Source organism: Schistocerca cancellata, chromosome 2, assembly GCF_023864275.1.
Source record: "Schistocerca cancellata isolate TAMUIC-IGC-003103 chromosome 2, iqSchCanc2.1, whole genome shotgun sequence".
NCBI classification, from domain to species: Eukaryota; Metazoa; Arthropoda; class Insecta; order Orthoptera; family Acrididae; genus Schistocerca; species Schistocerca cancellata.
Window position 1 is genome coordinate 649,075,276 of NC_064627.1, and position 13,564 is coordinate 649,088,839.

The 13,564-nt window shown below is 42.9% G+C and overlaps 1 protein-coding gene across 1 annotated transcript in view; it reads right to left on the reverse strand.

The window, feature by feature from the left end:
• The window catches only part of LOC126162327 (uncharacterized protein KIAA0513), a 265,762-nt gene that overhangs the window by 34,774 nt on the left and 217,424 nt on the right, over positions 1-13,564 (reverse strand). Inside the window, exon 7 of the mRNA XM_049918757.1 lies at positions 11,416-11,641. Coding sequence (XP_049774714.1) covers positions 11,416-11,641 — 226 coding nt within the window. The remainder of the gene's footprint in view (positions 1-11,415; positions 11,642-13,564) is intronic.

Genomic DNA, 13,564 nt, shown 5'->3' on the forward strand with positions numbered 1-13,564 from the left:
TGTAACATATTTTAGGGGTTCTGTAAAGGTCCAACCATGTCTTAAACCTCTCCCTACTTAAGACTTACTTTGGCATGTGTGCCTTATGGAATGTCTAAGCATTAGCACGACTCCACATTTCTTATTGATTGCTGAAGTCAACATCTGCCACTCTTGCTGGTGTCCTGTTGAAGAAACTAGCTGCAGGTATCTGCATGTGATGAATAGAGAATGTGTGAAATGTGTCACATGTGTGGCTGGTGGAGGGTCTTGGAGGGCAGGGCAAGTTGCATCTCTCTTGTGTTTGAGCCTTAAGCTAGAGCTGGCAGCTTCTGTTGTCTGCCTCTGACCCTGTTCATGACGATGCCCATCAGCCACACCATGTCAACTGACTTGTCTCACATTTCCTGTATCTATAACTTACTCAACCACCTAGACTGGCAGCTGTCCTTTACACCCACACCATGGCAAGCCCTACATAACTGATCGATTAGAATATACTATTTTCTATATTTATGTCTTTTATTTCAAGCTCCCACCCTCCCAATGCCCCCCCCCCCCCCAAATCCTGCTGGCATCTTTTACAGTATCAAATATCAACTTCACTATAAGCACTGTATAGTGCCTGTGGCTAAGACCCTGAACAAAGCATCCATTCAGAGGGTAACCCTTGTCAGTCTGTGGCCGTATACCACTAAGACCACAATGTGCTACACAACATAGTATGGTTACTGCTCCACAACCTGTGCTATTTAGATTATCATCAACATGGATTTTCTGAATAGCACAGGAGGGAGCTCTCCCTAAATCACATTCTAAGCACCTGTAAGTTCCTTGTTCTCTATCTTCAGTAGTCACCATCTCCCACTTGCCTTTGCTCCCTCTCTCCCTGTTCTCACTTCATTCCATCCCTCTGTGTCCGTACCATCCTTTCACTTTTCCGAGCTCTCTTCTACTCCATACCAATACTTGCTTTCAAGCTTCTCCATAGTTTTTTTCCTCTCTTTCTTCTATTTTTTTGTGTTCTGTTCCTTCCTCCTGTCTTTTCCTCCTTTTATTTCTCCCTATATTCTTTGCAGAATTGCTGCTTATTGTTCTAATTCAACATGATCAGTGCCCCCCCCCCCCCTTTCTCTCAACCAAATGCTTAGCCATTCTTCTATTTGGTGGTTACTGAGCTCAGCTCTTATAAATGGTGTTTCAGGCAAGGTCTTTTTCTCTTTAACTTACAAGAAAAAGTGAAAGCGCTATTTATTTATTTTGATAGGTAACCGTAAGATACATCAGTATTTCTGCAGAGTTAAGAACATAGTTTATTTATTTTCCAGAGAGTTACAGCAACAAGTTATAATTTTTTAATTGGAACATTATGTTTGTCTATCATGTAGCTGATATATTTAAATCAGTTACCTAAAAATCAATTTAAAACAAACTTCTATCAATTTTAGTTAAGGAGCTAGAAACATTCAAAGTTATAGAGTCAGATGCAGCATGCTGTACTGAAGTGGCTGCATTGAGATGAATGTCCTGTTGACATAAAGTTCACTTAAGTGAATTGTTCAACCAAATGCCCATTTTCATGAATGAACAACTCATTTTGCCTTCTAAACAACCTGTGGATTAAATGTAAAGTAGCTGGTATCATGGAGTGACAAGCTTGCTTGATGCATTGTTTGAAGTCTTGCTCCGATTGTAGAATGTGTCCTTATACTGCCCTATCAAGGCAGGTCAGAATACACAAACAAATATGCTTGTGCTAAGCCGCAGGTCATTTAGGACATACAATGAATTATGCATTCAGGAAAAAGGGTACTCATTTGAACATCTCACTTAAATAAGCATTTCACCACCAGAACATGTGTGAACCAGCCAGTTATTTTCAGTAAGCTGCATTCACCTCTAAAACTTTAAACATACCCAGTTCTTCGATTAAAATTGACAGAAATTTCCTTTAAATTGAATTATACACAAAACATTTATATATATCAGCTACATGATAGAAAAACATAATGTTGCATTTAAAAAAATTATAACCCATCACTGTGACCCTCTGGAAAATAGCTAACACAGAGAGAGTAATATTTCTTACAGTTACCTATCTAAATAAATACTCCTCTCTTTTATTGTTTTATAAGCTATGCAGAAAAATGCCTTTATACAGGGTGTTACAAAAAGGTACGGCCAAACTTTCAGGAAACATTCCTCACACACAAAGAAAGAAAATATGTTATGTGGACATGTGTCCGGAAACACTTACTTTCCATGTTAGAGCTCATTGTATTACTTCTCTTCAAATCACATTAATCATGGAATGGAAACACACAGCAACAGAACGTACCAGCGTAACTTCAAACACTTTGTTACAGGAAATGTTCAAAATGTCCTCCGTTAGCGAGGATACATGCATCCACCCTCCGTCACATGGAATCCCTGATGTGCTGATGCAGCCCTGGAGAATGGCGTATTGTATCACAGCCGTCCACAATACAAGCACGAAGAGTCTACATTTGGTACCGGGGTTGCATAGACAAGAGCTTTCAAATGCCCCCATAAATGAAAGTCAAGAGGGTTAAGGTCAGGAGAGCGTGGAGGCCATGGAATTGGTCCGCCTCTACCAATCCATCGGTCACCGAATCTGTTGTTGAGAAGCGTACGAACACTTCGACTGAAATGTGCAGGAGCTCCATCATGCATGAACCACATGTTGTGTTGTACTTGTAAAGGCACATGTTCTAGCAGCACAGGTAGAGTATCCCGTATGAAATCATGATAACGTGCTCCATTGAGCGTAGGTGGAAGAACATACTGACGAAACTAAAATGAGCTCTAACATGGAAATTAAGCGTTTCTGGACACAAGTCCACATAACATCTTTTCTTTATTTGTGTGTGAGAAATGTTTCCTGAAAGTCTGGCTGTACCTTTTTGTAACACCCTGTATATCATGGCTACAAGAGAGCATTGTGCATGATTGTTGTCGAATGCTGGTGAAATACAGATGCGAAAAGGGATGCCTCAGAAATTTTTTGATCTTTTAAAAATTAATCCACTTATTTTGTGTGTTGATTTGTTACTGTGGAGGTGATGAGGATCCCACATTTCACAACAGAAATCAAATAGTGATCAAAGCAACAGGTAAAAGTCTTTAGCCTTCCAACAGAAAATGTGAAATGTCACAAGCAATATCTGTATTTTGAACATTTTTATTTCATGTTATAGATATAGACTGTATTTTTTTCATTAATTGTCTCTTTTCAAATGGTAAAAATTTGTAGTTTTGTTTAACTTTTCTTAGACATTTTTACATTTTGTGCGATGAACTTAATTTTGGTGCTATGCATTTAAATCAATTTTTTTTGTTTTGTTTTAATAACCCAACTATGGCTCCATATTATTTTGTTTGAAAAGGACATTTGGCATCCCAATAGTGTTTTATAATGTAATTGTACTGACTGACGATATCAATGTATCAATGTTATAAGTGTAACCTACTATTAGGCCATAAATGTCCCTGCACTTTTTCTTCCATATTGTTACAATTTTATACTATTTGATTTTTTAAAAGTTTGATTTTATCTTGTGCTATTGTTTTTAAATATTTTGCTTGAAATTTATGTTTCGATTATTTCCATATGTGCCACATTCCTATGTTCAAATTCCAGCAGCCTGACGCACTGCAGGTATAGCCTTGTTGTTACTGATATTTAATTGACTTACGGATGATCTCAGTGCTTTGCAGCATAACTGCAATGATTTATGATCTTGATGTTATAAGTGTTGCCTGCTATTCCACCATAAATATCAGGGGTTCCTCTCAATTAAAATAAAAGGCCCCACTTCCTTCCCTCCATAATTTTAGTTTTATATTTAATAATTTTTATAATTTTAATTTCCTACTGTTTTTAAATATTTCAGTTGAAATTTATGTAATGAATTATTTCAGTATGTGCCACTGTTCAGTGTTTGAATTCCCACAGCTATGGAGTGCTGCAGTTATAGCCTTGCCGGTAAAAATTTGACCCCTTTTATTAACAACTGATTTTTTTCTTATGTGTAGAATTTGAATAACATATGTAGTGTCTAATGCATATTTATCATAAAACATGATGTCTGATGTTATAGGCATTGCTTTCACTAACATCTACAGATGAAATTGCAAATTGTAGTTTATTCATCTTATGGGTACAGGATACAAATAGTGGTATACGGAATAAACTGTCCCCACTAATATCTGCCATACATATATTTCGACAATTATCATACACGACACACAGTACAAGATATAAGAACAGACTGAATTAACACGGCAGCTCGGATGAGCGACCTGAGTCTCAAAGATTAAAGTTGTCTATGGTCAATAGGACATATCGATGTCACACACAGAGTACCGCATGTGAGTCTTGAGGGAAGACCATGTGGGCATCGACGCTGTTGGTGGCTGTACGAGCTGGTAGATGCACAACTGGGACCTCCACCCTGACCAGGGCGGGGTGCAGAGGCGGAGTGACGGGAGGCAGGTCCACCTCGAAGTCATTGAGCCAGAGAGGACGGACGATGCGGCGGCCAGCCTGAGAGCAGGCGGGTTGAATGGCAGATGTCGGGGGGGTGTAGGTGTGGCAATCCCTGATGCTAATCGAACCGTCCAGTGAGATGAAGGCACAAATTGTCGTCGGGTCACACTCATGAGGGAGGGTGAGATTATGCACAACACTGAAGTTTAACTAGTCAATGGGTGGAGAGGCTGCAGTGTCTGTAATAAGAAGGAGAACTCAGTCGTTGAGAGTGACAATTGAAATGTCGTCTGCTTGGTGTGGGGGTACATTGCAGAGCAGGGTGACTATGGGAGAGGGTGCCTCCGTAGTCGATGAGGTAGCAATGAAACCCGCACATAGGGTGGAGGGTGACGTGTCTGAGAAACCTGTGAAAGGCAATGGGGAGGCGTTGGGTGAACAAAATGGCGTGGTGGCCCAAGGAGAAACGTTGTCAGATTCCACGGTGGGAGGGAGACTGGTGGGAGAATCATTAGGAGAATCATACTGAGCCAGCACAGAGATGTTGGGGCCCACAAATGCTGGTTTGAGTTGGTGTAACGAAACAGTTTGCGGACTGTCTTTGACGATGATATCGAAAGTTGTATCGCCCTGCCAGAGGACTTTAAAGGGGCTGAGATAAGGTGGTTGCAGAGGTTGTCGGACCGAATCGTCTCTCAGCATTACATGGGAGCAAGTGTTGAGAGCGGTTGGCATGTAAGTATCTGGCGGGGAGTGGCTGATAGGTGGGTGCAGGCATGCACGTTTGAAGTGGGTGCACATGCGCCTTATGAAACCCGGGGAGGGGGAGAAGTCTTCAGGGACTTGAGGCTGAATGAGTTCCCCTGGTAGGATGGGGTTCTTCCTGAAAATGAATTCTGAGATAGTTCCCTGTAAGTCGGGCTGGAAAGTTGAACGGAGGCTGAGCAGTACCCATGGAAGTGCTTCAGAGCACAGGCGGTTGTGGCACCTGAGCGCCATTTTTAGAGTGCATTGCCACCATTCCACTAATCTGTTGCTTTGTGGGTGGTGGGCTGTGGTGTGAATTTTCTTTACGCAGCAGATGTTACATAAAATGGTGAACATGGAAGACTCAAACTGCCGACCCTAGTTGGTGATGATGGTGGTCAGATAACTGAAACTAGCAATCCATGAGGAGATAAAACCCTTGGCCATGGTCTTGGCAGTGATGTTAGGTAAGGGGACTGCCTCTACCCAGCAGGACATGCGGTCAATTGTGGATAGAATGTATCTGTGGCCCTCCGACGGTGGAAGAGGACTGATAAGATTGATATGTAAATGATGAAATCGTCCTGGAGAGATGTTGAACTTGCCCAGTGGTGGGGTGGGGTGGCAGGGGATGCAGCTGCGTGCCCAGGTCTGACAATCCCATTTTATATTTTTCCACGCAGTGAGCAAGGTTATGCAGAGCATCGAAGGCCTGTCGGTTCAGGGGAGGTGGAAGTAACAGGAGTAAGGTACCGGTAGAAGAGTCGCACCACATGTCATCCACAATGCCAGGGAATTTAGCTTTGTTTGAGGGTCTGTGAGGAGAGCTTGAGATTCCTCTTCGGAGGCTTGTAGGGTGGCGAGGTTGGATAAGACAATGATGCGTGAAATAGTATTGATCCGTGAAAAAAAATCTGCGGCATGCGGCGATGTTGTCCGTGCCTTTGATGTAGCGAACTTTGGTTGTGAAATGGGAGACTAGATCAAAATGACAGAAATGCGGAGGGGGTGGGTCCTCGTCCTCGAGGGGGGGGGGGGGGGGGTGGTAGGGGGGGGGGGGGTGTTACAGAAAGCATCTGCAAGTGGTTTGTGACCTGTGAGGATGAAGAACGAGCGACCCTCCATGTCTGGGCAGAAGTGTTTGACGGCCTCGTAGACTGCAAGGAGTTCTCTATCGAAAGTGGAATATTTCTTCTGAGCTGTTGATAGTTTTTTTAGAGAAGAAATGAAGAGGGGAAACCATTCCTGCCTTGCACTGCTGTAGCACCACTCCCACTGCGATGTCACTGGCTTCCATAGTGATGAACAACTCAGCCGAGGGGTTAGGGTGGGTGAGTGTCACAGCGTGAGCTAAATAAGTCTTTAATGCATTGAAAGCCTCCAGCATAGGTGCAGTCAAGCGAAAACCTGAAGTCTGTTTACCCGACAGTGAGCCTGTCAGCGGGGCCTGCATAGATAGTAATTTATTGTGCCCAGGAAATGTTGTAGTTCTTTGTGAGTAGCCGGGGGCAGCAGTGAAGTTAAGGCATGCACACAAGATTTGGGAGGCTGTATTCCATCGGTGGAGATGGTATAACCCAAGAAAGTGACAGAAGGCTGACACAACTGGAATTTTTATTTGTTGACCTTGGAGTTCAAGATTTGGAGGACCATGGATAAATGATTTTCATGTTCCTCAGCTGACTTGCTGAAAATGAGTTTGTCATCCAGATATGTGAAGCAAAACTCGAACTGTCATAAGATGGAGTCTATGAAACACTGCCACATTCACACTGCATTTTTTAGGCTGAATGGCAGGAATCTTGCAGTTGGCACGTTTACAGTCAATAACACTGAAGATTGTAGCGCTCAATAATATATGAGTGAAATCATTTATGTCAGGCACGGGGTAATTGTCCATGACAGTACGAGCGTTTAAACGTCTGTCGTCACCGCACATTCGGAAAGAACTGTCATGTTTGAGGAAGAAGTGGATTGGTAAAGACCAGTTGCTGTCTGACAGTTGCAGGATACCTGCCTCCAAAAGTTTATTAATTTGCTGCCGGGCTGCGTGCAACTTAATAGGGTTGAGGCATCTAACCTTGTGCCTAATAGGAGGGCCGGCAGTGGTAACTATATTGTGTGTCATTCTGTCAGTGACAGAAAAAACCGAGAACTGCACACGATACTCACCAATGTCCTGACGCGAAGTTTTTGGACGGATAGGGCACGATGAGGTGTAGCCGTTAGTGCAAGTGGGAAAAGGCAGCATGAAAGTCATGTGTCTAGTATGTGAGCACGGCTTGCGTTTGTTTGGAGAAGGTGGCTGCGCGCACAGTGTGGAGCGGGTCGGAATGTATGGTGACTGTCTGCTGTCAACCTTGCACTTGGTACCGGCATGGGCGAGAGCGGTGTTGGTGTCACGCATGGAACAGTGATGGCCACCGAGTCATGTGGCTAGTGCACGAGACAGCTGCCCGTGTGGTAGGCATGGTCGTATCGCGCGCACGACTGTTATTAGAAGCACTGTCTGACACATATGGCAGTGAATGTGGTGAGTTCGTTGGGGGTGTGGAGTCTACCGGACGTGAGTCATCACACGCAGCTAATGTTTTTGGACTAACCTGATAAGTGTCTGAGCTGGTGTCTGCTGGAGAAACATGATTAGGTGGCAGGGCTGTGGACTGCAGTTTCAGAAGTGAGGAATGAGCCGTGATGAACTCATAAGTGTGTGCTATTCATTGTTCCAGCTAGTCATTTTCACAGTGGAGTTGTGCCGCCGAGTCATATTCTGACAGTAGGTTAGTGATGCAGGTCACAATGTCACCTGCGATGGTGGAGCACTTGCATACCAGCTCACATGTCGCAAGACAAACAGAACGTGGTACATTAGTGCGGGAGCACAGTATTCGAGTGTTAGTGGGATGGTGTAGCACTGAGCCCTGAACTATGTTCGGAGAGAGTTTGTAATGAGACAAAAAATCCATACCAAGAATTGGTTCATTGATGTTGGCAATATAGAAAGTCCAAGGAAAACGTAGAGAAGGAGATAGGTGCACTATAACTTTGACAGAGCCTGAGGCTTATAACGTTGATGCGTTCACAGCTCGTAGAAGTGACTTAGTTGGTGAAAAGACAGCGGGAGCCATCGATGTAGGTACGATAGACATGTCAGCACCAGTGTTCACTAGGAAAATGAGCCATGATGAAATGCCAGTCACGTACAAATGACTGCTCGGCCGAGCGGACAAGTGGATGGAGTGATATGTATGAGGATGCCTGTGAGGTTCCCCATAGGACTCAGCGTCTTTTAGGTCCTGCAGTTGACATTTGGGTGCTGGCCAGGTAATCGGCACTTCTTGGCATCATCGCTGAAAATCTTGTGGTACCAGCAGTACAGATGAACTGAATGCGGCAGTGGTGGTGACTGCGGCAGCAGGGGAGGCTTGTCCTCATTGATTTGTTCTGGCATGAATACCGGCGTGTATGGTGCGTGGACGATCCTGGAGTGCTCGGACGGTGGAGAGAGCAAGTGGATACTGTCAGCTGATGTAGAAGGTGCAGAGGCGGAGTGAGCCCTGCCTCTGCCAGAGGACAGCCGGTAAGCAGGAGCAGTTGTGCCAACTAGCGGTGAGTGGTGAGCTGGTTGGTGTTGTCATAGCAATGAGTACAGTTGGTCTGCAATGCGGAGACGAGACCCAATTGACTGGAAGGAGTGTGGTAGCAGGTGGATCTGTAGGTTGGTAGGCAATTTGGCAGACCGCACTGAACACAAAGTGTCGTCCGGCATGGTATGCTCACTCACAAGTAACCGAAGGCGGCGTCAGAGTTGCAATGGAGTTCGTACAAAATCTTGATGATTAATTCTTGTGGTGAGCAGGCGAGTCATTCCAAAATTGTTTACTTTGTGAACTTGTACTTCGGAGGAGGCAGTGGCGAGAGGAGTACATCGCAAATTAAGTCTGAGTGATCACCGAGGTGCTTGACGAGACACAGGAATTTAGAGTTGTCATCGGACACGTGATGCTACTCAAAAAGATGCTTGAAAAGCACAAACCATGATACAGGATTGTCTTCGAATAAAGATGCCAGGGTTGGCAGACAACCAGGGGGAGGGTTCGAAGGCGGCTTCGGTGTCCGTTGGAAAACCAGCTGGTCCACGGCAGGAGAGGCCGTACAGCAGGCCAGCACAGTAGGCGTGGGTGCGTTACTGGCAAGAACATCTGTAGCAACAGCGGGTTGCGTTGTCCTTGATGTGTCGCGAAAATACGACGTGGCTGGTACAGTTGGTACTGTTGTGCGATATGTGTAGGGGTCCCGTAAACTGGACTGTAGGTTACAGGTACTGATTTGAATTTGCCCACCTTGGAAATAACATGGAAGGCCAGTGCAGCAGACACAGGCAGAGCTGTGGGAGATGCAAGCAGCTGAGCAGTCATAACTGGGGCCCCGTGCGAGTGTGGAACGGGGGGGGGGGGGGGGGGGGGGGGGGGGGGGGGGGCATGTGAGTAACTCGTGTGACAGAAGTGTGAGTTCTCCACGCATGTTGAAAAGATCACTGCGGTGTGGTAAGATGTCCCTGGAAGGCGAAATGCCAGAAGATGTACTCGAACCTATGTGGTCGAAAAATTGAGCAACAGGTCTGGGGGGTGAGCAAGGAGAATTATGCACACAAAAATGTCCAATTGTTAGTTTGAAAATGAGGCAAAACTGGAACAGGTCATGATTGATAGTGGCTGGGTGTGTTTTGCAAAAGTGGTGGTGTTGCACATGGCACAACAGTAACTGTTGTTATGGCCCATTGAGAGTCAAAGTAGGTGTGAGAGTGTAGATCGCTTTGAACATTATATGATCAATCGGTAGGTAAACAGTTCAAAAAGGTCCATCGTTAGTCTGCAAATGTGGCAAGGCAAAACTGGAACAGTCCTGATTGATAGTGGCCGGGTGTGTTTTGCACAAGTGGTGGTGTTGCACACGGCTCAACAGTAACTATTGTTGCGGCCTGTTGAGAGCAAAAGTACGTGTGTGAATGTAGATTGCTTTGAACATTATATGATCGATCGGTAGGTACACAGTTCTGAATATGATCCACTTCACACTTCACATGTTGGCGAGCTCAGTCCGGCGACATGTATTGTTTACCTTGTAAGATAAACTGCTGATGTTAGCTAGTTACTGATCATGTTTTGTTAGTAGTAAGTGATAACATACTTTGTACTGATTTTAATAGCTATATTCTCCACTGTTATGTTAATTTTGTTATTTACTTCTTTTAATATCCTTCTCCTGTATTTAAATCAGTAAATGTCAACCTCTATTAGATTTTCATTAAGACTTCATTCACTATTTTTATGTTATTAATTGTAATGTAGATACATCAACAATCCATATTTTTGGTTTATTCTATTCACTCAAGTATAAATAGCCCAAATGCACTAGATAGTAGTCAGTCAGAACATGATAGTTAACAAGTGAACATCCGAATGTCAATGTAATATATTTCGTAAAGTGTCAATGTAATATACTCTGTAAACAAGTCTCAGGTTTTCTAGAGGATCAACTTGAATCAGTCTAAGTTGTATATATGTATATATATCTGTGTGTGTGTGTGTGTGTGTGTGTTCCAACTTTCAGAAGACATGTTGTGCCATGTGTTAGCTACCCATTGCTTTTATAATTGTCCACATCAGAACAAGTATATTGGTAATCAGTCATTTACAAAATTGATATGAAACTTGTACTGCACTACTAGTGATCCATAACTTGCCAAGTGATTGAAAATATGAAGTTCTGTTGATGTAAGTTACTGAACTGTGTGTTTGGTTAAGGACTTGAAATTAATGTCCATAGCTGACCATCATAATTATTGATGAATTCAGGGGATGTGGAGAACTATCAATTTCAAATTCATCTATGAATGAGTCATTTGTTGCTGCCATTTATCATTTCACTGAAGCAATTGCAGCTTCCACAATGCTATGAGAAGAGACTAAAAGACATAAATACAAGGTTAGTACACTTACAGGGTTAGTTTCTCATTTTACAATGGATTTAAGATGGTATCTTACAGTTGTAAGTTTCTTTTGAGTGTAAAAATACAGATCTCAGTAGTAGTTTATGAAAGTGAACATTGCCAAATTAGAACATTTCATAAAAGCTTTAATATAGGTTGCCTTAAGCAGTGAAATATGTTTGCTTACCCTAACTGTCCAAATGTTATGTTTTCCTGGTACTGTCTCTCATCTGTTATTGCCTCAAGTGAATTATGGTGAATTTCATCTCTAGTGACAACAGGTCGGTGCACCCGCTCACACTGTAGTGCATCAAAGAAGGCAGCATTCCAGAATCGCAAACTGTGCCATATGGGCTGGTCTTTCAGATATGTGTATAAGTATTCTTTGTATGGTTCACACCCAGGAACATCAACTAGTCAAACAAGATAAAACATGGCAGTGTTACTATAATATTACAACAACTGCAGAGTTGATAGTATATCATCAGTGTCATTATGACATTACAAAAAAAAGTACAAGTACTACAATCTGAAGTCAGGTATTATATTTCACATTAAAAGTATGATTATTTTTACAAGCATTGGAATTTAAAATGTATATTTTATTACCATTTTATATATGCACACAGGTAAACAAAAAATGTTTTAGAACAAGAAGTAAACAATTTTGTCATATGTTTTAGGCCTTTTATTGAGTAAACATCAACAGCTTAGATAGTTTCCACAACCAAAGCTAGCTCTAGCATAAGAGATTACTTTAATCTCCCAGTAGGCTTCTTGCAGGGATCTTACAAAACAATTAGACACACAAAATTCTGTTGCTTTATAGGAGGGATAATGCCAGTGAGATAAAGTAGTATCTGGAGGTATACATTTTAATTTCTGGTAGTATTTGTATAGCAAGGGGAGTGAAAATGGTGACAAAGTGTCTGATCACCAAACTTTGTATCTCTGTCCTAGGCTGAATATAAATCACCTCTATGGCATCTCATGGACAGAAAACGTTGGTGCAGTTGATTGTGATCCATCTATTGCATTGGGATTCACTCCACAATACTGCTGCTGTCATCAGCTCTGATTGCATGACTGCCAAGTGAATATGTATTTCATGGATTCAGAGGGCCATGGACAATGCCATGCAGGATATTACACTCCCCCCCCCCCCCCCTTACTACCACCACTGCCACCTTCAGCATCACTACAAATAGTGGCTGAGGAGATAGACATATTGTCCACTCGGCTATGTGGGTTCATTTAGCAACGTCATGTACCTCGAGTTACAAAATGGGCTTGTTTGCAGTTAGATGAGTTTCATATGAACAGTGCAATGACATATAGAGTACCATGAACTGTCAGCATGGAGACCCTTGTTGCAGTTTCCCTTGACATGGCAGCAAAGATTGGAACAACCAATAGTGGTGCAACCAACAATGGACACAGGCGTGGCACTAGGTCATCATTTCAGTTGAGTCCAGATTCTGCATATAGTATCACAATGGACGTAACTGCATGTCAAGGAACTGAAGAAAATGAATGTTGCTGGGTTGCATTTCTCATCATCATATAGTTCACACCTTGGTATGATTGTCTGGAGAGCCATGAGGTACACAATTAGATCATCTCTGGTTTGTGTAGGTGGTAATTTGGGTAGTACATGTTATATTCCTGGCATATTAAGACCAGTGACTACAAGTGTGGTTTGGAAAGTTTATGGAATCACCACGAGAGATCAGCTCTAGTGCAACAAGTCGTTCATGCTATATTCATTGGACAGTTGCCTGTAAACATGCACCATGTCAATGCTCTTGGAAGAGAGCTGTGGTGGTGACTTGGCTCTGCCATTGTTCCCGCGTAATGATTTGCGAGGATGGAAAAAAATCGAGATTTGAGCAGTGGTTAAGTACTTCGTAAAGAAAGGTATGAAAGCAAAGGACATTCATGCTGATTTCCAGAATACACTGCAGGACTCTGGTCCTTATATTCAACTGTTGCCAAGTGGACAAATGAATTTAAATTTGTTCGGGAGAGCTTAGATGATGATCTGCATGGTGGTCAGCCAAGATGTGTCACTACTCAAGAAATCAATGCAAAAGTGCACAAAATGGTCATGGAGGATCACAGACTGAAAGTGCGTGAAATTGCTCACACTTTCCAGATGTAATCTGAAAGGGTATATCACATTTTAACTGAAGAATTAGAAATGAAAAAAAATATCTGCAATGTGGGTGCCGCGACTCTCGGTGCTGGATCAAAAACGCATGAGAATGGACATATCGGAACAATGTTTGGGCCATTTTATGAGAAATGAACAAGATTTTTTGCACCGGTTTGTGACC